This window comes from Antechinus flavipes, chromosome 1 (assembly GCF_016432865.1).
Source record: "Antechinus flavipes isolate AdamAnt ecotype Samford, QLD, Australia chromosome 1, AdamAnt_v2, whole genome shotgun sequence".
Taxonomy (NCBI): Eukaryota; Metazoa; Chordata; class Mammalia; order Dasyuromorphia; family Dasyuridae; genus Antechinus; species Antechinus flavipes.
The window spans coordinates 478,559,915-478,587,089 of NC_067398.1; the positions used below are offsets into that span (position 1 = coordinate 478,559,915).

Sequence of the window (27,175 nt, forward strand, 5' to 3'; positions counted from 1 at the left end):
ACTCCCCTTTTTCCCCTCACACACATACATACACATATTCAGTCACTTGCCAAGTCTTGTTGCTTCTACCTCAGAATGGCTCTCATATACGCCCTGTCTCTGATGTGGCCCCACCCTAGTTCAGCCCCTCCTAAGCTCACATCAGGACCATTGCGATAACTTGCCAGTTGGTGTCCCTAAATGCAAGTCTCCCTACTTGGGTTCATTGTCTACTCAGCTGAAATTTCTTTGCCTTAAGTACAGGTTTGACTTTATCACCCTTTCCCTTCCCCCAAGTACACTTCATTGGCTTCCTATAACCAGCATCAAATATAATATCTCCTATTTGGAATTTAAAGCTCTTTGTAACCTGGTCCCTTCCTACATTTCCAGTCTTCTTACGCCTCACTGTTCCCCACATAGTCTTCAATCCAGTAGTACTTGCTTCCTCAGCTTCCTTTCTGTTCCTCCCACAAAACATTCCATCTTCTATCTTCATGTATTTTTGTTCACTGTCCCCCCGGCCTGAAAGTTTTTCATTCCTCAATTCCATTTCCTGGTTTTCTCAAGTCCCACTTAAAATTCTCTTTCTTTTAAAAGAGCTGTGCTCCTGATCCTCTTTAAATTCTTGTGCTTTTCTCTTTGTTGAGTATTTCTAATTTATGCTGTATAAATGTCATTTGCACATAGTTGTTTGTTTATTGTCTCTTTGATTAGAGTGAGCTCTTTGAGCACAGGGATTGTTTGTAGCATGCATCTTGATGCGTGGCCTAACAAAATAGGTGCTTAATAAATTCTTTTTGACTAACTGTTGACTAACATACTGATTCTCTATTGCAATACACAATTACTTTTTAAACCTGCCTCAAATCTCCAAACTCTGCCTTTCCAAATTTCCTCAATCTCCAAACTCTGTCTTCATCCATCTCTCCTACTAGTTCTATCTCTTACTGGGGCCATTCATCAGAACTACTTAGTTTTCCTCTTCCAAATCTCACAACTTGCTCTGTTTACTTGTCCATCCTTTCGCCATTTCCCCCAGTCTCAGAGGATTAGGTAACTCTTCATCTTTGTCTTTGATTTCATCTGTTTCCATCACCTCCTGGACGCTGTTGTTTCAAAAAATCTCTTTATTCTCACATTTAATCACTTCTTCCTTGCCACTTCTTTCCTTCCTATCTGCCTATAGAGTATAATGTCTCCTAATAAAATAAAAATAAAAATTTTAAAACCATTTTCCCAGACCTCAGAGTATTTGTTATCCTATTTAATCTTTTTTCCTTTATTGACAAATATACAAAAAATTATTTGCTTCTCAGTCCCTTGATGTCTGAATTTCACATTTCTAACATGAATCTTCTTTCATGGTCCTGACTTTCTCTACATCTCATCTCTTGCTATTTTCCTGTCATCCTGTTGTTTCTCTCATCTTTGCCAGTAGACATGCCAATGTGTGGAACTAGCTTCATATTCATGGCCTTGTCTCTCTACCTGCTGACATTCTTTTTTTTTTTTCCTTCAAGAACCATTCAAATATTATCTCTAAAGTGAAACCTTTTCTGATTTCTAACTCCCCAGTTTGATCCTTTCCTTAAATCTCACAGGCCCCTAACTTCTATGTATTTAATGGTTTTCTAACGCATAATACAATTAGATCCTATTTAGTGTGAATGAGTCCTGTCATACTAATTCATGGTGCATATTTCCACTGGATTAGAACCAGTTACCATTTCTTAATAGTGAAAACTTTAAATAGTGTGAATCTGAAGACTTGCTATAATTTTATGGGATCCATTATTTGCCTAGAGACATAGTTGTACAATTATTTGAATATGTACTCTTCTTCTATTAGATTATATCTTCTGTGAGAAAGCATAGCAGTTGTATATTGCATTGTCATCAAATTGAATTGTTTATATTATGAATTCTGTTTTTTGGTGTTTTTTTTTTTTAACAGAACAATTTTTCAGTTGCCATGAAGCTGTTAAAGGATCTGCATAGAGAATCTAAAACAAGAGAAGACTGGCTGGTGAAATGGAATCACAGTTATTGTCGATTCAGCCACAGCCGCAGTCAAATACAGAGTAGTTCTGAGCAGATTCTCACGGTGCTGAAAACAGTCTCATTATTGGGTATTTATATTCTTCTGCATAAGACCAACCTGTTCTGTTTTGCTTTTTCTTTTGCATGTCTGTGAAATATAGGAGGTTTTTACATTCATTTTTTAAAAAGTAATTATTTTCTTTTTGTTTGTTTTATATGATGTTTGACAATTAAGAATTTGATTTTTAGATAGTCTTTAAAACCTGGTGAAAAGAGAAGAAAATTTGGAGCCAAGGCAGGAGGTGGAAGAATGAATATGATTTTTAGAACCTGAATATCTTTATGAAATAAGAATTATAAAGCTTTTCCCTTCTTCCTAAAAATATTGTGGGTCTCATTTTGTTATTACTGCTAAGCACTTTAAACTGCTCAGAAGAAAGTTTTGTTAACCCCAAATTCATAATCTTTGTGTCCCTTTTGGTGAATCAACCTCTTCTTTTATTTAAAGCAAAAACAGATTTAATAATGTGACCTATGGAATAAACAAGGGAAAAAATTATTTTTGTCATGACTACCTACTTTACTATTATACATGTCTGGTTTTTAAGAAAACTTAATATTATTAATTACTTCAGTGTCTCTATATGTGCTCCAAATTAATTCATTTGGTGATATTTTCATCTGTGATTTTATGACATTTAAGAACAATTTACAACAAAGTATCATTTATCATAAATGCTAGTTTGTGCTAATAAAATGAAAAATTAATTAGTTTTGATTGCAGGCTGATTCTAAATTTAAGAGGTTTGTTTCTCTGGGGAAAAAAGTATTTCTTTTGTTTTGCTTTGTTTTGTGATTCAGCAGATGAGAACATATCAAGCTACCAAAGCAAGAATAGTCTGGCTTTTCGTAATCAGAACATTCTCCTGGGTATCACTTACAACATCATAGCTAATGCACTCAGCAATGAGCCAACTTGTCTTGCCCAAATTGAAGAAAGTAAAGCTAAAAAAGTTTTAGAGCTTTCTGGAGCCAGTTCTGAGGATGCAGAGATGGTAAATAATAGTGGGAAATTGAATGTTTAATGTTTTAATATTTTATACATGTATGCATTTACGTTTCTTGCTATAGTGGAATAGTATAGTCAGTATCATTAAATATTTTCTTAATGTACTGCTTGTTTATTCATACTTTGGGAGGGAAACATAACATAGGAAAAAAAGACTTAACATCAAAAGACTAACAAAGTGAACAGCAAAAATATATTTTGCTTTTGTTAACACAAATTGTGGGCAATATAGTAGCAGCAGACTATGTCAGAATTTGAACATTTAAAGTATGACACTTCTTTCTTATAAAAAGGGGTAAATCTGAGTAAAGTCCAATAAAAATTATTCTTCTAAAACTTCTAAAACTTAGTTTTTAAAGTTCTGTACATGGAAATTGGCACATACTATATATGTGCCACTCATAGCCACTCATAATTTTTAGTATAAAAGTTAACTTTTATATGGTAGTTTGGTTTAGAATAAGAACTTTTAACTTCTTTTGTGTCATAGACTTCTTTGACATGCTGATGAAACCTGTGGATCCCTTCTCAGAATAACATTTTTAAATCCATAAAGTAATTTAAGATTACAGAGAAAGCCAGTTACACTGTAATAGTTATTAAATTTTTTTTTGAAAAGTTTTTAACTTGTCTTAAATTAAGAATGCCTGATTTAGACAATACCTCTATAATAAAGCTACTCATTTTGCCCTTCCATTTTGCCTGTTGTATGGTTGCCAGACTTAGTGGAGACACCTGATTGTGTTAGCCCTATTGTGCCTCAGCTCCCCAAACACAAATAATCCCTGTATCTCAACCCTCCACTAATCGCAGAGATTTCACCCACACTAATAGTTACCTTCACAGTAAATCATATCCATCCTCTTCCTTCCTAACATGGGTACCACTGCAAATCAGACCTTCCTCACTGCTCACCACAACTATTTCCACAGCCTTTTCTCTGAATTCCTAGGTTTCTGTCTGTTTTGCTCTGTTTCTGTTGTCTGTCTTTCTCTAATTCCCTTCTCTCCCTTTTTCCCTTTTTGTCTCTTCCTCCCTTTCCTGCTCAAGTTTATTTCATATTACTTCCCTTTAAACACTCTACATTTCAGCCAAATTGGCCTATATAATGTTCCCTAAAATTGATATTCCCTTTCTTGTTTCTGTGCATCTCCATAGGCAGCCCCTGTCCTTGGAATTTCCTTCTCATCTTAGAATCCCTAGCTTTCTCCAAGGTTCAGTTCATGTATTGCCTCCTATGGGAAACCTTTCTTGATCCCCTCTTTTTTGTTGTTGTTGTTTTGTTTTTTAGTGCTTTCTCCTTCCTCAAATTATCATGTCTATATATATTGTTTGTGTTTTATCTTCCCAGTAAAACATATACTACTGTAAGGTAAAATCCATTTTTGATTTTTGTCTTTGTTGCTAAAGACCCCATCACAGCACCATGGTCATAATAAGCAGAAAAATGATGCCTGACTTTTATGGAATGGAACCTAGTTGTAGCAAATTTTGCTAATAAAGCTATTATGTTGGTACTAGTGCAAATTTATTTCAAATTAAAATTTTATTCTAAATCTACTAGCCAGTGGGTTGAATTTACAAATAATAATACAATTTGTGTTTTACTTCTAGTTTTTTCTTTAGTATATGAGTGAAGTTTTTTGTTGTTTTGTTTTGTGAACCATGAAATTTTGTAGATCCCAGTCCTTTTCCTTTGCTACCCTAACTGTTCCTTGTGTCTTTATGGTTATTTGTGAAAGCAGCACATGTCTTTTAGCTAAGCAGTTTTTATTTTCTCTCCACTTAATGGACAACAGTGTTGCAGTCCTTTTATGAAAAACAGAGGCTTGCACATGGCAAGAGCTGGCCTCGTTTGCTATGATTTAATCAGTTATTAGTAAGAAATTCTTCAGGTTGGATTTTTGTTTAATCTTTTTTCAGATCACTAATCATCATCTTGAAATGTGACTTTTGTTGTCAAGAATACAACAAAAAATGAACCTTTTTCTCACTGTTAGCACAAAATAGCTAATTTTAAAAAAATTTAGTCACATAAACTATATTGTTTCTTGTTATGATTAAATTCTAGGTTATTGGAGGTCTACACAAAAAGGCATTTGAATGTCTATTTAAAGCTGCAAGGAGAGCTGAAGATGAGGTCCAGTCTCATACTACTGAGCATGTTGATGTAGCTGGAGTCATAGATGCTTACATGACTTTGGTCGATTTCTGTGACAGACATCTCCGTAAAGAGGAAGAAAGTACATCAGGTAAGAGAGAATCTGGAGAAATATATGAAATTGTCATCTTGCAAAAAAATGATGTTTATCAGGTGGGAAATTAAGCAAAAAGTAGCTATCTTTCTTTGGAAGTTGCTGTACATACATATATTTTAACATATTTAACATGTATTACACTACCTGCCATCTAGGGGAGGAGGTGGGAAGGAGGGAAAAATTTGGAACTGAAAAGTTTTGCAAGGATCATTGTTGAAAAATTACAAAAAAAAAATAAGAAAAAGAAAAATTACCCATGCATATGTTTTGTAAATAAAAAGCTATAATAATAAACAAAAAGAAAGTTGCTATATATATAGAAGATAAAATAATATTTAAATAGAGGGTGGTATTTGGCATATGTGTTTAGCAAGTGCTGTTGATTGGTTATACCAGAAAATAATGGCAAAACTTTGACAAGCTTACTAGCTTTCAAAATGCTCATGACATTCTCAACAAGATTTGTCTGCCTTTGGACAGATTTTACTGCCCTCTTATCTTCCCATTTGCATGATTTAAATTTTCATATTTTCATTTATGACTATGACTCATGTGGTCTGCATTTCACTCCTGGAACAATTTTCATAACCAGCAAATGCTCCTCATGTTCCTTGTCCAGGAAGACATGATAATGTTTCATATGGGGTGGATAATCTTATTGAGATTTCATTTTGAGATGAAACTTTTTCCTCATGGTCCAAAAAATGTGTCTGATGTTTATTGGTCAAAAGAAGTGATGAGAGAAGGGACATCCTTGCAGAGCAAGGAGAGAGGGTTTTATCTTCAGTCAAGTTTGTCATTCTCTGAACTAAGATAAAAATAAATTTAAAGAATAGGTTTTTGGTAACCTTTTCTTAATTGTGTTGTTTTGATAGTTATTCATACTGTGGAGCTGCAAACATATCCTGCACTTGTGGTGGACAAGATGTTAAAAGCCTTAAAATTAAACTCTAAAGAAGCCAGACTTAAGTTTCCTAGACTGCTTCAAATTCTAGAACGGTATCCAGAAGAGACCTTAAACTTAATGATAAAAGAGGTCAGCAAGTTCTTTTCTTAATATGAACTTTATTTGAAAACTGTCCCCATTTGTATTTAAATATATTAAAATAGTAGTGATTATTTGGTAGCATTTACTAATAATAAATGTCCCCTTTTCTTTGGTTTTGTCCTGGTTTCAGAAAAATATTTAATTCACATTACTATAAAATAATTAAATGGCCATATTTGCATTGTTTCCCTGTGGGTGTTAAGGGTATCTGAGAATAAACCAAAGAGTAAAGTTGTGGGTACTTGAGGTATTGGGACTTGGATTTTCTATAAAAACTGAACTACTCAAAACTAAGATAGTTGTTCCTTGTGGTAAAATTATATTTTAAGGTATATACATCAGGAATCACTACTAAATAATAGATTGAATTAATTCAATGTTATCGTAACAAACATGAAGCGTGTTTTCTGATGAAGAGATTGTTATAAGAGCTAGAGATATAAAGATAAAAAATTATTCCATCTCTGCCTGTATAAGTATACCATGAGCTAGAGTATGATGGAGGGGTGGGACATAGTGAGACAAAGGAGATTCAGACAAAGTGTTCTGGAAAACCCAAGATAGGAGGGCATCTTTTGAACTATAAGATCAGAGAAGAATTCATAATAAAAATTATGGTCTTTTATATTTTTACTTAATTCATTCTGTCTCTTAAACATGATGACTTTGGCATATATTCCTAATATCATTAGTAGTGGACAGCTTTAAATAGAAGATGTGAGTTTAAAATTTAGCCTCAGAAATTTGCTAGCTATGTCAACCTAGGTGACTTAACCTTTGTTTGCAGTTTACAGTTTCTTCAGATGTAAAATGAAGACAATAACAATACTGTGCAGAGTATAAGGATCAAATTTTATCAAATGTGCCTAAAATGTAGGTCACTATGTAAATACTTATTCCATTTCACTTTCCTCCTATTTCCTATTATAATTTTTCATTAGTTTTTAATTTCTATTTAAATAAATTTATATCTAAGTATAAAACAAATGATTTGAAATCCTGTGCAGTGTACACTTGAGAAATCTGGCACTTACTGTTATGCACTGCTGGTGGTGGAATGGGTGATACACAGAAGAATCAGGAGCTTGTTGCATTTCAGAGCTGTAAGATAGCTGAAAGTCTTGTGAGCCAAAAGAAATGAATGTTTAAAAATAGTTTCGTCTGTAGTAACCAGGGACTGCCAGTTTGTATTGGCAAGGGAGAATGGTTAGCAGAGAACTGTTACCATCATAGCCATTTTTTAAATATCCATTTGCCTGTCAGTTGTATTCAACTGCTGGCAACAGAGAGGGATGCTTTCTCCATTAAAGACCACAGGAAGGGTCCTGGATCTTTTTCCATCTTATCTTCTTTTCCAGTGATATGCCTATGCTTTGCTTTGTCCTTTGAAGTATAAGATGGACAGTTAGTTCAGCTGCTCAAATAATGTTTTACAGGGGAGAGAACTGGAGGATAGTAGCCACAAGTAGTTGAAGTGTGTTGTACACAGTATCAGCAATGCAGGGTGGTGATAGGAACTTGGACATTCATAAGATGTCTTCTAAACTTAATGAATTTGAGTTACATGTTTTATTCCTTGCTTTGCTTTGGATCTGATGAAACTGCATAGTTTGCATGAATAAAATCTGCTTTTATATATTGAGTTTTAGGTGGTAATTTCATAAAGGTTTTGCTGTTATACTTGGCTTTCTGAAGAATTATGTTCTTCAGGAGGAAAAGGAGAAGGGAAGGGCCAGTACTACATATTAGAAAGAGAGCACTGGACTAGAAGCTTAGGAGTCCTTGATTCTAGTCCTTCTTCTTCAATTTTATTGTTTGATTTTGACAAATCATTTCACCTCTCTAGCTGCTGGTTTGTCTGTGAAATTATAGAACTCAACTATATGAGCTAGTTACTCTTTGATTCTAAAATGCTACGATTGTATTTATTTTTCAATACAAAACATGAGACACATTGAATTCTGAAATAGATCTGTAACTGATCTTTAAATGGGTATATTTTGTAGCGCAGTCTCTTCCATTAAAGTTCTGCTCTGTTACCTCTTCATGGCATGGAAGTGACCCTAAGTTTTCAGAGGCATAGTTAGCAGAATATAAACTTTGATGGCTCCTATCAAATTTAGAAGCCTAGAAACATGGCATGATAATGGACTGTGTGTCTATTGTTTAAAGGCCAGCCGCTATATGCCCAAGGAGGTTGTTCTTCACCAAGTTGGTTGTAGGGTGATAAATTTTTAGCCACAGCAATTAAAAATAAATAAAAGCTAATTTATTTTTGTTACATTTTAAGGGTTTTTGAGGGGAGGTTGTTGGGATTTTTTTTTTTTTTTTGAGCAGGGTAATTGGGGTTAAGTGACTTGCCCAGGATCACATAGTACATTTTAAGTTTTGAACTGCCTCCTTCCCTCCCTACCCCACACTGAAGAAGGTTGATACAGTATGGTTTTGTGTGTGTGTGTGTGCGCGCGCACACGCATGCATATAAAACCATATTATGCATAGTTCTATCAATTCTTTGGAGGTGTATAGCATCTTTCTTCCTTCATGGGCCTTGGTAGTTGGTTTAAATGTTTATGATACTCAGAATAGCTCAGTTATTTGCAATTATTCGTGTGTGTGTGTGTGTGTGTGTGTGTGTGTGTGTGAGAGAGAGAGAGAGAGAGAGAGAGAGAGAGAGAGAGAAAGAGACAGAGAAAGAATTGGGATTAAGTGACTTGCCCACGGTCACACAGCTGGGAAGTGTTAATTATCTGAGATCAGATTTGAACTCAGGTCCTCCTGACTTCAGGACTGGTGCTCTATCCACTCTGCCACCTAGCTGCCTCCTCATTTATTCTTCAAATACAATGTTCATAGAAATTCTTGAAGACTATCTTAATGAACAGAACAATTATTATCTGTATCATTAGAAAGAATATTATTCTACCCTGATGAAATAACAAATCTTTTGAGTATTAAAGTAAGTACACACTATATTCACATTCATATTCAAATATTTCTATATAGTGATTCTTTCTGAGTTGAAGGTTTGTGAATATTTTGTAACATTTTTTTTGGTGTCCTCTTATGTTATATTTGCAGAAACAAGCACTATATAAATGTTAGTTTTTATACTTTTACAAAACAGAACTTGATGCCATCATTATTTAAATAAATAGAATATGTGGCTTCAGTGGAGAAATAGAAATTTACTTCAAGTATTAAAATAGTCAAGAATTTATTTTTTGTTATTTCCCAGTATTACTACAAAAATTATTTTAGTGACAGCTTTGTGTGTGTTTTAGATGTCTTCCATTCCCTGCTGGCAGTTCATTGGTTGGATCAGTCAAATGATGGCCTTGCTTGATAAAGAAGAAGCAGTGGCTGTGCAGCACACTGTAGCAGAGATTGCTGATAACTATCCACAGGCTATCGTCTATCCTTTTATGATAAGCAGTGAAAACTATTCCTTTAAAGACACTTCTGCTGGTCACAAGAAGAAGGAATTTGTGTTAAGGTGATATTACAGTTAATTTGCTGATAAAATCCTAGAGAAAATTAAAGATAATAACCTTAGTAAAATAAACAAATCCTGTTCTGTTTGTAAAATGTTGTTTGCTATGCAATTAATATAATTTTTTAAAATATGGAAAATTTTGATGACTAAGAATATTGTACAGCCTGCTACAGAATGTAAAACTGTCTAATTAATAGAAAACTATTGATTTTTTCCATGCCTGATATTTTTTAAGTATGGTTTCTCCTTTTTATCTGGCCCCCTCCCCTTTGCTTTCTTTTCCTTAAAATGTCTCCTTTGGTCTTGCCAAATTCTTTCCAAGTCATGCTACTGTATCCCCTGTAACTGACATTCATATTCATATTATGGATAAGAGAAATTAAATGGTATGGTTTTTGAAATTAGTACCTGTATGGAAAGGCCTCTTAATAGTTTATCAGTACAAAGCTACAATGTTATTCCTTCTGTTTGTCTCCGAAGGAAGAAAGTTGAGCTGCTAATAGTTACTTTTATTGGGCTGCTTTTTAAAAACTTCATTGTAGGGTCTAAGAGTTAAGCTTTTTACCACCAGATGATTAATTTTGTTGTCATTTTAAAAGAGAAATAGAGGGATAAAGAATTTGACAATTGTGTAGAGAATTAATTGAATGGACTGGGAAGAGACTTGAGGCAATTGGACCAACCAACATGTTTTTGCAGTACCTCAGCTAAGAGGTGATGGGGGCTAAACCAACACAGTGGCAGGTTTGGGAGAGAAGGGGATATATACAAAATAAATATCTTGTGCATAGCTGGGCTGGATTGTGCTATCTGCTCCTACCTATTACCTTCCCAACTCACAGTCTTTTCTTCTGAACAAAGACAACTAAAAACAAGTTATTTTTAAAAAGGGTGGGGGGAGAAGGGAAGGAGACTGCTAAAGTGATTTTTTTTCATAGTAGAAATTTAGAGACAAGTCATAAATTCCAAATTGCATATATCAAAAGAAACCACAACCAGTTTTCAAGATGTCAGTTTTTAGCTTTCAGAAACCAAAACATTAGATAAATTTTGGATAAAGAAATACTTTGTACATTTTTCTGCTGTTACAAAAAATATTTAAAATATTTGCTTTATTCTTGTTTGTAATGTAACATTGTTAGATTGAAAACAAGAATCTGATGTTTATAGCAGACAGACTGATATTAAGAGGACACTTCACCTTCCTAACCTTGGCAATTTCTTCTTTCCTAGGATAAAAAGTAAATTGGATCAAGGAGGAGTGGTTCAAGATTTTATTAATGCCTTAGAACAGCTCTCTAATCCTGAATTACTCTTTAAGGTAAAAAAAAAGAAATAACAGCAGTATTTATTGTGGCTAGCTAGCTATGTTACATATAGTGAGGGTGGTAAGGGCAATAAGTTATTACCTCACTCAGGGATGCCCAGAACCTGTGAGACAGTTGTAAGTGCTCACTTAACCTTTCTCCCTCACTTATTCATGCAACTTTTTAGTGTTCTGTAACCATCTCTACAGTGCCATTAAGTATATTGTTATTGTATGCAGTCCTGTATATAGCCATTGTAAAACACAAACTTCAGAGCAAGAGTAATCAGGTAAAATGTGTGCTTTGTAATTTAGTATTTCTCCTCTTCTACTCTTTCCATATAGGACTGGGCTGATGATGTCAGAGGTGTATTGATGCAAACCCCAGTAAATAAAAAAAAACTTGAAAAAATGTATGAAGAGATGTATGCAATCTTAGGAAATCTAGAGGTTCCTGGCATTGGGGCCTTTAGAAAGAAGTTTATTCAGGTACGTATGTAAAATTCACTCATTTCAGGTATGCATCTTTTTATGAGACACTCATTGACAATTTAAGCCAAAAATTAAGTCTTCTGACTTCGCAGATTTCTTTGAGGTTATATTCTTTCTTCATCACATATTTCCTTCTGTTGTGACATCCTGTGTAATATAAGAAAACATGTCATGGATTGACTGTTAGGAAGTACCACAAAGCTATCATTTGCCTTCTGTATTCCACTTTCATAGGTTATATGTGTTTGGAAATATAGGATAGTATTGTGAGAAGATCCCTAGACTTGATATCACCAGAATTCTGGTTGAAAGTTGGCTCTGCCTCTTGCTGTTTGACATTGACTTAAAATCTCTGAGCCTCGATTTCCTTAAAGTGAGGATAATAATACTTGCACATAAATTACCTTATTAGTTACCATCATGCCATTTTTCCACCTGTTGCCTGGTCTCTTTTTCTGTCCTCTTTGCCTCAGTTTAAAAAACCTTTTCTCTTTTCTTATAAGCCTTAGCTTGTTTTATTTGGAATTGTCATACTTTTGAATTTATTATCAATTTCTTTCCTGCCCGTCCCTCTTCCTTATATGACTTTTTAAAATCTGAGTTGGTTGATAAGAACTTTATGCATCCTCATCAACCTGGTCATGTTTAAAATTGTATGTTGTCTTTTACTTCTTAAGTTCATTACCCCTTTATTAGGAAGGTAAAAAGCATATTTTCTCATTGGACTTTTAGAATCATGACTGACCACTGTATTGATCAAAGTTCTTGAGTCTTTCAGAGATACTTTATTATCTATTCCATCGGGGAGATCATAGATCGAATGAAATATAGAAGTGATATGATGACTATCACTTTAATAATGAATGACTTATTTTGACTTTTTTTTGCTTGACACATATAAAATTGCTTTAGAAATATAAAATTGATAATACTTAAGACATTAATGGAGGGAATGAATATGTTGTGGTTATTTTAGGTTAGATTAAAAATGGATGTAAATAAAGTTAACTTATTTTATTGGAATGTTGGACTGTACCTCATTTGGAATTATTTCTCATCATGTGTTCTAAAGTCATTTTTTAAAAAATCTATCCTTACTGGAAAATGTCTGTATAATTTTAGTACATGGGAGCCTATTTGTCATTTCTTTGAATCTTTTGACATACAGCTTCCCTAGATCTAGAGTCCATGCCAGACATACCCAAATTTTCTTTCTTATGTCATAGATTGATAATATGTATACACATGTATATGTGCATATCTACATACATGTGTCTCTGTATGTGCATGTATTGTATGATATAAGAAAGGAAATCCAGGCATAGTGTGATAAATATTGTGTAAAATACAAGCACATGCAGATAAAGGGAAGTCTAGGAAAAATATTAACAGCTGGAGGGAAGGGATCACAAAACTAATGGAATAGAGTATAGTGAATTGAATGTTAAAGGAAACGAAGATTCTGAGAGGTGAAAGGTGATTATGGGTAATCTGTATTAAAATGTATTGTACAATTAATTATCTGTGACATTTTTTCCCAACCTTGGATTGAACATTAAATTTAAGTTAAATTATTATTTTCAGACCTATGGAAAAGAGTTTGACAAACATTTTGGAAAAAGAGGTTCAAAGCTACTAGTTATGAAACTCAGTGACTTCAACAACATTACTACTACTTTATTGAATAAAATGAAGGAAGACTCAAAACCACCTGGGAATCTTAAAGAGTGCTCACCTTGGATGAGCAACTTCAAAGTAGAATTCTTGAGGAATGAGCTAGAAGTTCCTGGTAGGTTAACTATTTTGTTTTTCTAGATGCTGTGGATACACATATTAATTCCCTATACTTCTTAAGATCTTAAATGTCTCTTAAAATGAACCAAATCAAAAAGCTTTGCTATCTGTTTAGAATCAATTTTTATTTCCTTTTGTTTTTAAAGTTTTGTTTCCTTTTTTTAAAAATTCTGATCTTAAATATCATTTTCATAGACATGGTAAATGGAATAAGAGGATTGAATATGAAATTGCAAATCCTTATTATATAAAACTTAATTTTCTTTTTAAATATATAATAAACTTAGTATAGAACTTACAAAACTGTTCTGTCTGATTTCTTCAGGCCTTTTGTTCTCCCCCTCTTTTGCATTAAAAATTTTTTTTCAATGTCCTTCCTTCCTTCCTACTTTCCATCTCTTTCCTCCTTTTCCCTTCTAATCTGTCCTTTCTCCCTTTACTCCTCATTTAAAAAAAAAAAGTCAAAACTCTTGTGAAGACATGCAGTATCAGGAAAATCAAATTCCTACAATGGTTATGTCTAAAATTGTACATTGGCTTTTGCTTCTTGAGTTCATTACCCCTTTGTTAGGAGGGTAGAAAGCATGCTTCCTCTTTGGTCTTTTGGAATCATTACTGGCCACTGCATTGATCAAAGCTCTTAGTCTTTCAGAGATGCTTTTCTTTATTATCTATTCATTGGGGAGATCATAGATCCACTGAAATATGGAAGTTAAATTTTTCTGGCATTTTTGATTTTAATAATAATAAATGAGGATAATATTTAAAGTTACTTGACACATATAAGCTTCAGAAATATAAAACTGACAACACTTTATACATTAATGGAGGCAATAAATATGTAGTTATAATTTTAGGTTAGATTAAAAATGGATATAAATAAAGTTAACTTATTTTATTGAAATGTGCAGTGGGACAGCAATACAATCTATCCTTGTGTTGACAGCAATAAAAATATGAAGATTAATTGAATATTGACTCTACTTTCTGGGCCATTTTTGAATATGGCATAGATTTTCTAAGTTAGATTTGTGAATGAATCCATGTGACAGAAGTACATATTGAAAGAGAATTTCTGTCTAGCCAGTCACTATGATACTTTTAGCCATTCAAGAGACATTTATTAAGTATCTCTCATGTGCCAGAAACTCTGGTAGGTGCTAGAGGTACAATTACAAAAAAAAAAAATCTGCTCTCAATTAGATAGAAGAAAACATCTCAGAAATTGCACTTGGTTTTTGTACTTTAGAAAGTAATAGTCCAGCAATGAGTAAAATTGAAGCAGCTTAATTCCTAGTCTGATATATTGGTATGCTGAATATTCAATACAAACAGTAAACTGACTTTTAAAAGATAATATTTTTTGCCATTATAAGAGAAAACTTATTTCTATTTTTAATGAATTTTTAATATTTTTTTGCATACATAACACTGTGATGCTATATTACCTCTTCTATTAAACAAATACATTTTTAAAAATATTTATAAGAATTTGGTTTAAGTAACCCATTCTTTTACCCTTTTTTTTAGGTCAGTATGATGGTAGAGGAAAGCCATTACCCGAATACCATGCAAAAATAACTGGATTTGATGAGCGGGTAAGGTGGCACAGATTTATTTTTCTCTAATTAAGATTTTTGCTATGTGATATCAGATCATCTCCTATGTGGAAAAGTGTTATGTGTTTACAGTTTTCAAAAAACTTTAAAATATTTTATTTTAGTTGCATATTATATAACATTTAAATACTTATTTTAAAAAACCTTTATTTATGGTATCTCATTTGATCCTAAACCACTCTGAGATAGGTACAGTCTTTATCCCTGGTTTTACAAATGAGTGAATTAAAGCTGGGCAAAGTTAAGTGACTTGTTCAGGATATGAAACCCAGATTTCCTTAATTCCTAGCCCAACATTCTGTTTATTATGATGCTTTCATCCTCACAACAACTATATAAGGTAGTCAGGATAGGTAGTTTTTTCCCCATTTTGCAGATGAATAAAGCCTCAAAAAGGTTAAATACTGTTCTAGGTAATATTTTTATTCTCATCATCTCCTGGAGTGTTTTTCACATAGTAGGTGCCTAATAAATGTTGGATTGTATTGAAAGTTATTGGCTAGTAATTAGCCAACAAATATTTATTAAGTGCCAACTCTGTACCAGGAAGTACCAAGATACCAAGACAAAAGGGAAGCAGTCCCTGTCCTAATGGAGTTTACAATTTGTTGAGACACATGCACGTGCACAGACACAAAGTGATCAGCTGAGCTGGGAGGAGATGGAGGCTGGAAAGGCTTCCTATAGTGAGGAGTACATGAGCTGAGTTTTGAAAGAAATTAGGGATTCTGAAAGCAAAAATGAGGCTCATAAGTGTGCTCTATATATAAGAGTCAGTCAAGGCCAGGGCACAGAAATTGGAAATGGAGTACTGTGTTTGGGCAGTATTATGAACAATACTCATAGGCTCTGTCCTTCATCGTTTTCTCCCTTAGCAAGCTCATCTGTGAATTCAATTGTTAGTTCTTTACCACTGACTGCCAAGTTTGTTGTTCTGGTGCCATGTCGCCATCCAACTGCCTTTTAAATTCAGTCCATTCCAAACTAAACTCATCTTTCCAAATCTGTTGCCGTTCCTCTCTTTTCTATTTCTGTTGATAATACTTTCATCTTCCTAGTTAATCAGTGAGACTCGTTGGTGACTTTCCCTCTTCACTCATGCCCTACATCCAGGCAGTACTCAGTACTACCTTGGAAATAGTCCCTCTTCTTTTCCCTTATTTGTGGTCCTGCTGCAAGCTTGCCTAGCCAATTGTAATGACCACCCAACTGTTCTTTGTGTTTCCAGGCTAACTTTCATGTAGATATTAACCTAATTTTCCTAATGCATTGCTTTTATGCTATTTCTTTTTTCAGAAATCCTCCATGGCTCTTCATTGGATACCAAATAAAATATTCACTCTTTGTCATTATATTTAAGGTTCTTAACAATCTTGTTCAACCTACCTTTCTAGTTTTATCTCATAGTTTTTTCATATACTCAGCATCTCTAGCCAAAGTGGAAAATAATCTTCTCTTTGCATCTTGTTCTCTCTTGTCTCCATGCCTTTGCTCATATTATCTCCTGTGCTTTCAATGGATTACTCCCAACTTCTACTCGCACTCTTCTATAACCATTTCCACTTTTAAAATGCCCTTTTTAAAGACTCAACTCTAGTGTCACTTCCTCTCTGAAGTCATATATGATCCCTCTAAAAATATTCTCCTCCTACTGTTTTCTTAACAGCTTTACACATATTTTGCCTTTTAATACACATATTTTGCCTTTTACTGTAGTTAGTTGTGTGAATTTCTTAATCTCTATTTGATTATAAGCTTTATGAAGAAAGATTCCATCTTAATGTCATCTTCGTACCTATTGTATTTAGTTTTACTTGGTTCACATTTAGCAGAGCTAGCACTTAGAACCAGAGTCTTAATATTCCTTCATGAAATATGGGCAAAGTAGAATTACTTCTTGATTTTTAGAAAGTGAATTAATTATTTAGGATGCTCAAATTTGTAAGCAAATGATGAATATTGTTAACAGATCAAAAATTACATTGGCCCACAATCACCAGTTAGAAGATAATATTGTATATTGGATTACCTGTCATCTAAGGGAGGGAGAGAAGGGAAGGAGGGGATAACTTGGAACAGAAAGCTTTGCAAAAGTCAATGTTGAAAAATTACCCATGCATATGTTTTGTAAATAAAAGCTTTAATAAAAAAAATTCAAAAAAAGAAGATAATGTTGGCTGCCTTGTTAACTTGAGAAAAACAGTAAATTGGTAATGAAGTTTTGCTAGTCTCAAACCTTATATGCTCTTAAACTCTTGTATGTTATCTGGTATCACTAGTCAAAGGAAGGCTTTTGTTTCAGAATGGGAGCCAAAGAATCTTGAATTTGGAAGGGATCTCAGAGACCATTGTGGTCAATTGTCTCCTTGAATAAGAATGGCCTGTTCAGTGGCCCCAACAAGGTTCCCCCATAGTTTTTTCCCATGGCATCCCACTGTTACTTTGGATAGCATCAAATTCTAGGAAGTTTTTTCTTAAATCACATCACGACCTAACTCTGCAAAGTCTTATGTGTCATAGCTATTTAGATAACCTAATTGTGAGACTGAATGAGATCAAGATTCCACAGAGGAATATCCAGTAATAAGCCTGAGATTTCTTGGTTCTGTTGATGGATCAACTGGTATTCACTCTTTGAAATCCCACCTAAAACATATAAATATTTTTCTAAGGTAAAAGTAATGACATCCATCAGAAAGCCCAAACGTATCACCATCCGAGGTAATGATGAGAAAGAGTATCCTTTCCTCGTGAAAGGAGGGGAAGATCTGAGACAGGATCAGCGCATCGAGCAACTGTTTGAGGTCATGAATATTATCCTATCACAAGATGCTGCTTGTAGCCAAAGGAACATGCAGTTAAAAACTTACCACGTTATTCCTATGACCACCAGGTAGGAATTCCATATGTTTTGTGAGTCTAAAAAAATAGCTAGTTTTGAAATGTTAATAAGAAAAGAAATTCTTCAATGAGAAAGTTTGACTGATGAACTAAGTCTTACCTTCATTCTTTTGAATGGTCAGCCACCCAACTTCTCAGGGTTATAAACATGACAAGAAAATGGAGGGAACTGAACTGCTGGAAAAAAGCAGTGACTTTGATTTTTTTTTTCCCTCAGAAAAGGTGTATAGCTAGGTCACATGAATTTCTATTTTGCTTAAATTCATTGGATTTAGTTATCTGGTCTCTAGATGAAAAATTTTTTAACGCAAACTCTTTGAATCATTGTCATGAACCCCCAAGGGGCTCACAAATCTCTAAATGGGCATCACTAATTTAGAGGAAAAACAAAAACTGTTTTTATCTAAATCCACATTATATATGTTGACTTGCTGCTTTATAAATTGGAGTTTTTATTCATATCTTAAATTTTTATTTCAGATTAGGATTGATTGAATGGATAGAAAACACCTGTACATTAAAGGAGCTTCTTTTGAATAATATGTCTGAAGAAGAAAAAGCTGCTTATGAAAGGTAACAGTATTTTACTTACCTTTGGGACTTAAATCCTTAAGTAGCTGTGAAAACGTTAAAATCTTTGTCTTAAAATGCTAAATATTTTTCATAAGTTAAATTTACAAATTCCTTGTGATTTAACCCATCTAATTCCCTGTGAATTGAAATATTGTTTCCTTAAAAAAAAAAAAAAAGAAAAGAAAAGAAAAGCCTGTCTTCTCTTTCTCAGCTTCTCTGATACTGTAACAAGGTATTTGCTTCAAGTCAAAATTCCAAATGAAGAACTTGGTCATCGTCCACTGTTCTTTTCCTTTCATTTTCCCTTCCCTTCCCTTCATTACAAGATGATATTCTTATCTTACAGTCCTGACACAAGTGTAACCCTTCCTTCAAGCAGAAGAAATACAAGTGATGTTATTCCTGTTTCATGGGACCTGAAAGACAGTTTGTGTTTGTTTCAAGATGTTCCATTGGCAAGGATTAGTCAAAGCAGTAGAAAGAGCAATCACTAAGTTCTTTGTTTAGCTCTTAGCATAGTGTTTGTTTTTCAAGCCATAAGAGAAAATGTCCAATGAATTTCAGAATTTTATAAATTTAAAATTTTAGAAAACTCTAAATAGTTCCCCTGGATGCTCAAAAGCATTGAAAGAATTTGAAAAAGTCACTAATTCTTCTCATCTGTGTTGTCACAGATTGGTCATTGAGCCAGTGAACCATGTCATAGATCAAATAATTTGGTTCTGAAATGAAATCCTTTACGTACTGAGTCTGTCATGTGACTTGTCTTTTTGTGAAGTGGAAGAACAATATTGACATATAATGAAAATCAGGCATATTTTACAAAGTTGAAGACCAGTATAAAGAATTTAGGTTGGATAAATGAATAGGTGAAGAAATAAGATGTGGGGAGGGTAATTTCTTTAAGCAAGAGAAAGGTGTGAATAAAAGAAAGGAGATAGAGAAGTGCTGGGGAGATGACAGTGTTTTGTTTTTGCAAGAAAGGATGCATCCTAATTTTTCCAGAGACTTTTTGAAGGTGATAAACCTTAAAAGGAAGAATTCGTGAGCATAATGAGCAGGTAATGCAAATTTTGAAATTCAACAAGAGGGAGAAAGACTGGAGGCAAGAAGATGATAGAGCAGTTTGGAATTTGCTGTAGCTGCACAAGTGTGAAAAATGAGGATGTGAGGTAGGGTTTTGTTTTCTTTGAAAGCAAAGGACAAGTACAAGAGTCATTTTGATTTAAGAATTGGCAGCCCTTAGTGACTTTATATATTATTAAAAAGATGAGCTAAAAATTATATTAAGAATTTGAGCTTGGGTGATTTTGCAGTTTCTATAAATAGCAACATCATTCTTTTTCTGGGGATGAGTAAGGCTTGATCATCATCCATCAGAAATGGTAGGTAAAGTACAGTGAAGCTTTTCTTTTCTGGATAATATTATTAGCCTGGGATATATTCTTGGAGAAAGGTAGTGTTTCTCTTTGAATGTTTCCCTTTAAGTAATTGAGTTGTTTTCTCCTAGAAGAGAAAAACTCAGTCTCCAGAGGTGATGAAAAATTTAATTCCTAAAGCCAAGAATGCTGAGTTTGCCTGACTGACATGCTGGCACATGAGACACCAGTTAATCAACATCTTCTTGCCTCCACACTTCCATTCATAAAATGGAATCACAACATTGACCTGCAACAGGCAGGTATATTCATTCATAGAAATGAAGGTGTTTTCCACATACAGTATAATGTAGCTGTCTTTCTTTTACCTATTTTAAAAAAAGACTTTCAACCAATTTTTAGTGACATTCTTATTAGTTTTATACCCTAATTTCTTTTTTTAATCTTTGTACACACAGGTAGAAAAGTGACTTGAATCAAAAGGTCAATTAAAAAACGGACTTAATGAGTCACAGGAAATATACCATAAATGAAACAAAAGAGATAATATATGTAAAGCTCTTAGCACAGTGCCTATGCTAGCTAGCTAGTGCTAGCACAGTGCTTAATAAATGCTTATTTCCTTTCTTGTCATAAATGTTTGAAATGCTAACTTCCCTTATGGTAAGTTAATACTTTTTACATTTGTAGGAAAAAAAATTTTTTAATCTTTTACAGCAGCCACCAAAGTTGGCTGAGCTTATACGATAATGTATTTTTCCCAGTGGGCTAGGCATTTTACATATTCTCATAGGTAACAGGAGAACATTTTAAATTCCAATTTTTGAGCAGCAATTTTTATTTCTTAAAAAATTAAGTCTTGTTTTAATTTGGGCTTTGATATATGTATATAAAAGAGGAAAGATAATATTTTAAATAGGATAAAAAAATTAGGCTGAACATATACATGTATTTTTAAAATGTCATTGTAGAAGAGTATGATACTGCACATCTATAGTGTCAGCTTACCAGGGAAGCTGAGGTGATCTACTTTGTTGAACTCAAGAATTCTAAGCTACATTGGGTTGTGCTGATTGGGTATCTAAGTTTGGCATTAATATGATAAGCCCCAGTAGTGAGGTACAAACCAACCCATATTGCAAATAACTGGGAGTATAGGCCTCTAAGTAGCCTTGACCCCTCCAAGTTGAGAGACCCCATCTTTTTTTTTTTTTAATGGTAATAATGATACTTTCTTCATTCACTTAAAACATGAGAAGATGGCATGATATTGTACCTTTGTCAATATGGCTTACTCTATAGACATTTTCTTTTAAAATTTAGAGGATTAAATCATCCCTAGTCTATTGCTAGCTAGATAAAATATTAAAGCAATATATTAAATTAAATATTAAACAATTTTTAAATGCCAGACACTGTGCTAAATGCTGGGAGTACAAATAAAAGCAAATTAAAGACAGTCCCCTTGACATAAAGGAGCTTATATTCAATTGGGAAAAGACAGCCCATCAAAGGGACTTGAAGGGAGAATGGGGATGGTGGAGCTTTCTACATGAGAGAGTAGTAGAAAAGTAGGAGTTGAGCTAGGTTTGGAGCAGGCATGTCTGGCATGAGGACATCTTCCAGAAGAGGTTCTGCAAAGAAACTCACAAGTGAGAAGAAGAGAGTGCAGGGGTGAAGGTATTGTCTGGCTTTGGAGGAGGAGGTGAAGAAGAAGGGGAGTCACGGGCTGAATTGGGCATGATTGCAATACAGTGCAATTATTCGGATTTGTTTTGAGCAGGAAATTGTTGTATCAGCTTGTTTTTCTTTTTATGGCTGTATATTTAGAAGCAGGATGTTTTTTGAGAATGAAAATATAAATTAAATTTTAGACTCACTATCCAGAATAACAGAGGCTAAAGCTAAAGTTCTGTAAAATAATATAGTAAAAGCTTATTTTTTTTCTCCTACTCATCTACTAAAAGTGATACAAAATTATACATGAATTTGTCAGGGGAAAGGGATGTTGTATTTTGAAATCATATGACACTAAATAGTAACTAATTTAGTTTATTTAGTAATTATTTACTATAATTTAGTATATATTTAGTATAATTTAGTAACTAAATAGTGACTATTTAACTAATTTTTAAATCCTGTTTTTATTTTTGTTATTAGTGGACCCAAAGCCCCACACTTGGAATATAATACCTGGCTGACAAAAATAACAGGAAAACAAGATATTAGTGCCTATATGTTGATGTACAGGTAATTCTGTGCCTTTTTTTTAAATTAAATTTTTTATGATTTATTAGTTAACAAGTATGTACCAACTAGTCAGTACCAATCTCTGTGCTAAGCACTAGAGAAACAGAGATAAAAATGAGATGTTTCCTTACAGATTGCATTCTGTAACCCATTATGTGTTTTTGTGTATATTTTATACATATCTGTATAACAAAATAATTTTGCATGAAGGATGCTAGTGGCTAAGGGGTGTCATGGAAAATTTCATGCAAAAAAGAGTTAAATTTTGAAGGAAATAGGGAATTCGAGAGCTAGAAACAAAGCGAGAGTGTGCTGCATACTTAAGACAATAATAGCCTGTAGGAACACAGAAAGGAGAGTGAGCACCTTATAGGAAAGAATACAGTAAGACTGCCATCGAATATGGGAAAGAGCTGTATGTAAAAAGGCTGGAACATGGAGTCTTAGGTTGTGAAGGAACTTAAGTGCCCAAGAAATTTGTATTTGATCTAAAAGGACTGGTTCACTGAAAAGGAGAGTGACAGGGTCAGGTCTGTGTTTTGGGAAAATGGCATTGCCAAGATGGAAAATGGATTGGAATAGGAAAGGCTTTTTAAAGTAAAGAAAATTGTGGCAGACCAGGTAAGATTCAGTGGATAGAGCATCGGCCCAGGAAAAACCCAAGTTCAAATCTAGAATCTGACCCTTGTTAGCTAGCTATGTGACTCTGGGAAAGTCACTTAGCCCTGATTGCCATGCCAGGGGAAAAAAAATCAAGTTGAGGGGTGATGAGCACCCAAACTATGTTGGTAGCTATGGAGATGAAGAAGGTTGTGGGAGATATGTCAGAATAGACTGGAAGATTTGGCAGCTGGTTGGAAATGTGGGAGGGAAGAGTGTGAGGAATCAAGAGAGTATGCAGACTTGGGAGACTGATTTAATCTATTATTAAAATTTGGAATTTGAAATGTTTAGTAGGCAATTGGAAACCATAGCTCAAAAGAAAAAATCTAAGTTGGATTTAGAGATTTAAGAGTGACCTGCATTAGAGATGTTTTGTGAACCCATGGAAACTGATGAGTGAGTGAGGAAAGAAAAGAGAAGAGCATCCAGAATAGAGCTTTAGTGAGCACCCCAAGAGGAGATCCAAAAGGACCATCTGACAGGAAGGAAGAGAGGAGCATCCAAAAAACCCAGAGGAGAGAGGATGCAGGAGGAGGAGATGAAGAGAGGCCAGGAAGGCTGAGGACTGAGAAAAGGCCATTGGATTAGGCAGATTGGGGATGTTTTGTAATTTTGGAGACAGTACAATTGACAATCCTTAGTTTCTGTAAATTTGCATTACAAAATTCAATTTTCCTGGCTGAGTGCTGAGTGCCATAGTATATTTTGATAAGGAAAGCATTGTATTTTATATTTTATAAGTCTTAAAATGCTGTGTAAAATTTAAATTACTATTATATATTGTTGCTGCTCCTTCCTATTTCTAGGAAAACTTTAGTTACTGTTAAGTGTAATATGTTAGCCTGGTTCTTAGTAGTGCGTTTTGAGGCCCATATTTTTTTTCCTTTCATAATGTGTTTTTATTGATTAAGGAAACCCTAAGCAATCTCCAGGATGCATAGACATTCCCAATCAGATGATACTCTAGCTTTTTCAGTTATTAAGATCTCATCATCATAGATTTAGAGCTAGAAGATTAATGTTTAAAATTATGGCTCCAGTTTGTGAAAATCTCTGGATCCTATAGGGCTTCTTAAACTTTCCAGTGGCAACCCATTTTTTACCCCCCAAATTTTTAGGAACCCCAGACATATAGGTATATAAATGAAACATTTACTACTAATAAGTCATAATTTTGTGACCCCCGCATTCAACTACAAAATCCCGTGGGGGGGTGGGGGTGGGTCATAAATCCAATCTTTAAAAATCTGAGTTTCAGATAACCTGTGTTCTTTTGATGACTTAACAGGAAGAGTTTTTAGTTGAAAAGAGACTCTCTCAGTTGTGTACTCTCTTATTTCAATAGAAGTCACCCCATTACTTGGATAGACTTGGCTCTCCTCTTTGAGGTTTCCAACATGGCTTTCTTGATCTAACTGAGAAATATATGGAGGCCCATATTTCTAAATTAATGTTTTGCATTTTTTCCTTAACTATAGTATATTTACTACAGTATATTTTAGTGGTAATATTATTCTTTTAGCATTTTCTGTAATTGTTATCAAAAGATATTTTTGAGATTTTTTCTGTACCAGTGAACACACAAATATCCTCTTCCTATCTCTATACCTATGTGAAAACCACTGTGCAACTGCCTTCCTTTATAGAAATGAATGATTGAATAGAAAAGCATTTATTGAGTGCTTGAGATGACCAAATGCTGGACATCCAGATCACAAAAGAGGTTCTGCTTTTGAGTTCACACACTAGTTGGGGAGATGGCACATCTGGAAAGGTTCTGATTCAGGACAGATATCTTGGAGACCTTATGGCTGTGTGGGCAGTGTAGATGGGGAGGCCCCCAGAGGATGATATGATGATAGGACAGATATCTTCTCTCTTACCAGAAGGATTGTAGTTGATGAATCGTATGTTATAGATACAATGAACATTTGTGGCATATAGTAGGTGCTTAATAGATGTTTATTGATTGATGGCTTTGAGTGAGGGGAAGAATTGAGAATCTTGACCTGCAGTCATTCAGTGGGAAGTGGACCAGCCAGAGAATGGAGATTTTTTTTTTTTTTTGTATCCTTTCAAAGGAACAGGAATGTGATAAGGATCATTGGCTAGTCATGATTGAGAAAGGGGAAGAAGAGCTCTTGCAGTGACTAATACTTTCTGAAGCCCACTGGGGTCTGGATGACCAAGTTAGGGGATGGGGGCAAATGGCAACCTCATTGGCAATTCTTCTTGCCATGTGGACTCATGGGTCAGGTGGCCCTGACTAAAGGAGGGGCAAAAGACTTACTTTTATTAAGAAATGTAAGATATGTATAAAAATGACTGTACTACAAAGTAGAATATGGCAAGTGTAAAGGAGAGACCCAGACAGTGTAAAGTAGGCCATGGGATGTGAGCTGATGGGATTTATCATCATGTGAATGGAATAAGCAGTTGAAGTTTATGTTATACTTTTGCTATAGTTCTTTTTCTATCTGTTGAGTAGATGTGATTTTAATCCTAGTCAAAATGATCAGAATTCTTCTGTGGGTTGTGAGGCAGCTAGGTGACTTGGGGATATAACTCTGACCCTAAATCATACCTGGCCTAGACATGCACCAGTTGTGTGACCTTGCACAAGTCACTTAACCTCTGCCTCGTTTTCCTTATCTGCAAAATCCTCTAATCCTAAGGTGGTTGTGGTTGAGGGATACACCAAGATATAAAGTTCTTTACAAACTTTAAGGCTCTATAGAAATGCTAGTTCCAGTAAAATAAATTGTGGCCAGTGGTAAATGGATCATCAAAATGCAGTTATTTGCTACTTGAGTTTCACGTGAAGCAAATGTTTTCAAATGTAAATTTCAAGAATTTGAATACTGAATTTCAATTTCAATAAAGTGTTATTTAATTATAGACGAGCTAATCGTACAGAAGCAATTACATCTTTCAGAAACCGAGAGGGTAAAGTACCAGCAGATTTATTAAGGTAAGTAAACATCATTAACTCTTTTTGAAATCATGTGTTTTTGGCAGTTAATAAGACTTTGATTCTGAATTCCTTAGGAGGGCCTTTGTTAAAATGAGTACAACCCCCGAGGCTTTTCTGGCTCTTCGATCCCATTTTGCCAGTTCCCATGCCTTGATGTGCATCAGCCACTGGATTCTAGGGATTGGAGATAGACATCTGTCCAATTTCATGATCAACATGGAGACAGGAGGCATGATTGGAATAGATTTTGGCCATGCGTTTGGATCAGCGACACAGGTATGCTTTTTAGAGCCTTGAAAGTATGGTATTGAACCACTCTTTTCTGTTGATTTAATTGTCATATGACAATCTGATATTATGAAGTAGTTATAGCCCTATAAATTTGATTATTGAGATTTTTCCACCCCTCTTTACATTTTTGTGCTATAGGATATTCACAGAAAAGGCAGAATTCACATTCCCCTTGATATTGTATACAAACACCATACAAAAATGCAGTTATGGTAAAGGATGGTTGTAATCTTATAGCTTGGGATTTTTAGTAAACATCTTTTATTTTCTATATGATTTTTTCCTTCCTCTTTAGTTTCTACCAGTCCCTGAATTGATGCCTTTTCGTTTAACTCGCCAATTTATCAATCTAATGTTACCAATGAAAGAAACTGGTCTTATCTACAGTGTCATGGTACATGCTTTAAGAGCTTTTCGCTTAGATCCAGGTCTTCTCATCAGCACCATGGATGTATTTGTAAAGGAACCTTCTTTAGACTGGAAGGTAGGTTTTGGTTATATTAAGATTTCTGTTCTACTGTGTCCTCAATTATAAACTTAAGAAGTATAAGTTTATAACTTTAGAAAAGTTTTATAAAAAACCTTTGTAAAAGCTTTTACACATTTTTATTGCTTTGCATAGTGTTATTGAAACTAATATTTAAATTGTCCATGATAAATCTCAGGCTCACCTTGCCTGAAAGCTGCTATAAAGAACTAGGCAAAAACCAAAAAGTAAAAATTGTTGATCATATTGGTTAAGGTGGAGGAAAGGAAAGCTCAGTGGAAGTTGATATCATTGAGTTATGGATAGAAATTTAGTTTTTTTGATGTTCTTTCTGTGACATAAGGTCTGAAGATTGGAAACATTTAACAGTGAGCTTACCTGAACCACATATTTATTTTTATCATTTAGTATTATGTTCCCCTCCTTATATATCTCAGAATTTCTTTGTAACCCATAAAGAATTAGTTAGTGAATCTCTTCATGAATAACTAAACATATATTCAGAAATAACTTCAATCTACTCTAGTATATTAAAAACTAGCATATATATATT

At 34.2% G+C, this 27,175-nt stretch overlaps 1 protein-coding gene across 1 annotated transcript in view; it reads left to right on the forward strand.

Moving 5' to 3' along the window:
* Positions 1 to 27,175, forward strand: part of PRKDC (protein kinase, DNA-activated, catalytic subunit) — a 159,001-nt gene that overhangs the window by 128,875 nt on the left and 2,951 nt on the right. The window contains exons 70-84 of the mRNA XM_051970227.1: positions 1,937 to 2,111; positions 2,884 to 3,077; positions 5,163 to 5,343; positions 6,225 to 6,385; positions 9,682 to 9,893; positions 11,127 to 11,214; positions 11,545 to 11,688; positions 13,276 to 13,480; positions 15,016 to 15,083; positions 17,777 to 17,997; positions 18,486 to 18,578; positions 22,118 to 22,207; positions 25,770 to 25,841; positions 25,919 to 26,120; positions 26,431 to 26,619. Coding sequence (XP_051826187.1) covers positions 1,937 to 2,111; positions 2,884 to 3,077; positions 5,163 to 5,343; positions 6,225 to 6,385; positions 9,682 to 9,893; positions 11,127 to 11,214; positions 11,545 to 11,688; positions 13,276 to 13,480; positions 15,016 to 15,083; positions 17,777 to 17,997; positions 18,486 to 18,578; positions 22,118 to 22,207; positions 25,770 to 25,841; positions 25,919 to 26,120; positions 26,431 to 26,619 — 2,295 coding nt within the window. The remainder of the gene's footprint in view (positions 1 to 1,936; positions 2,112 to 2,883; positions 3,078 to 5,162; positions 5,344 to 6,224; positions 6,386 to 9,681; positions 9,894 to 11,126; positions 11,215 to 11,544; positions 11,689 to 13,275; positions 13,481 to 15,015; positions 15,084 to 17,776; positions 17,998 to 18,485; positions 18,579 to 22,117; positions 22,208 to 25,769; positions 25,842 to 25,918; positions 26,121 to 26,430; positions 26,620 to 27,175) is intronic.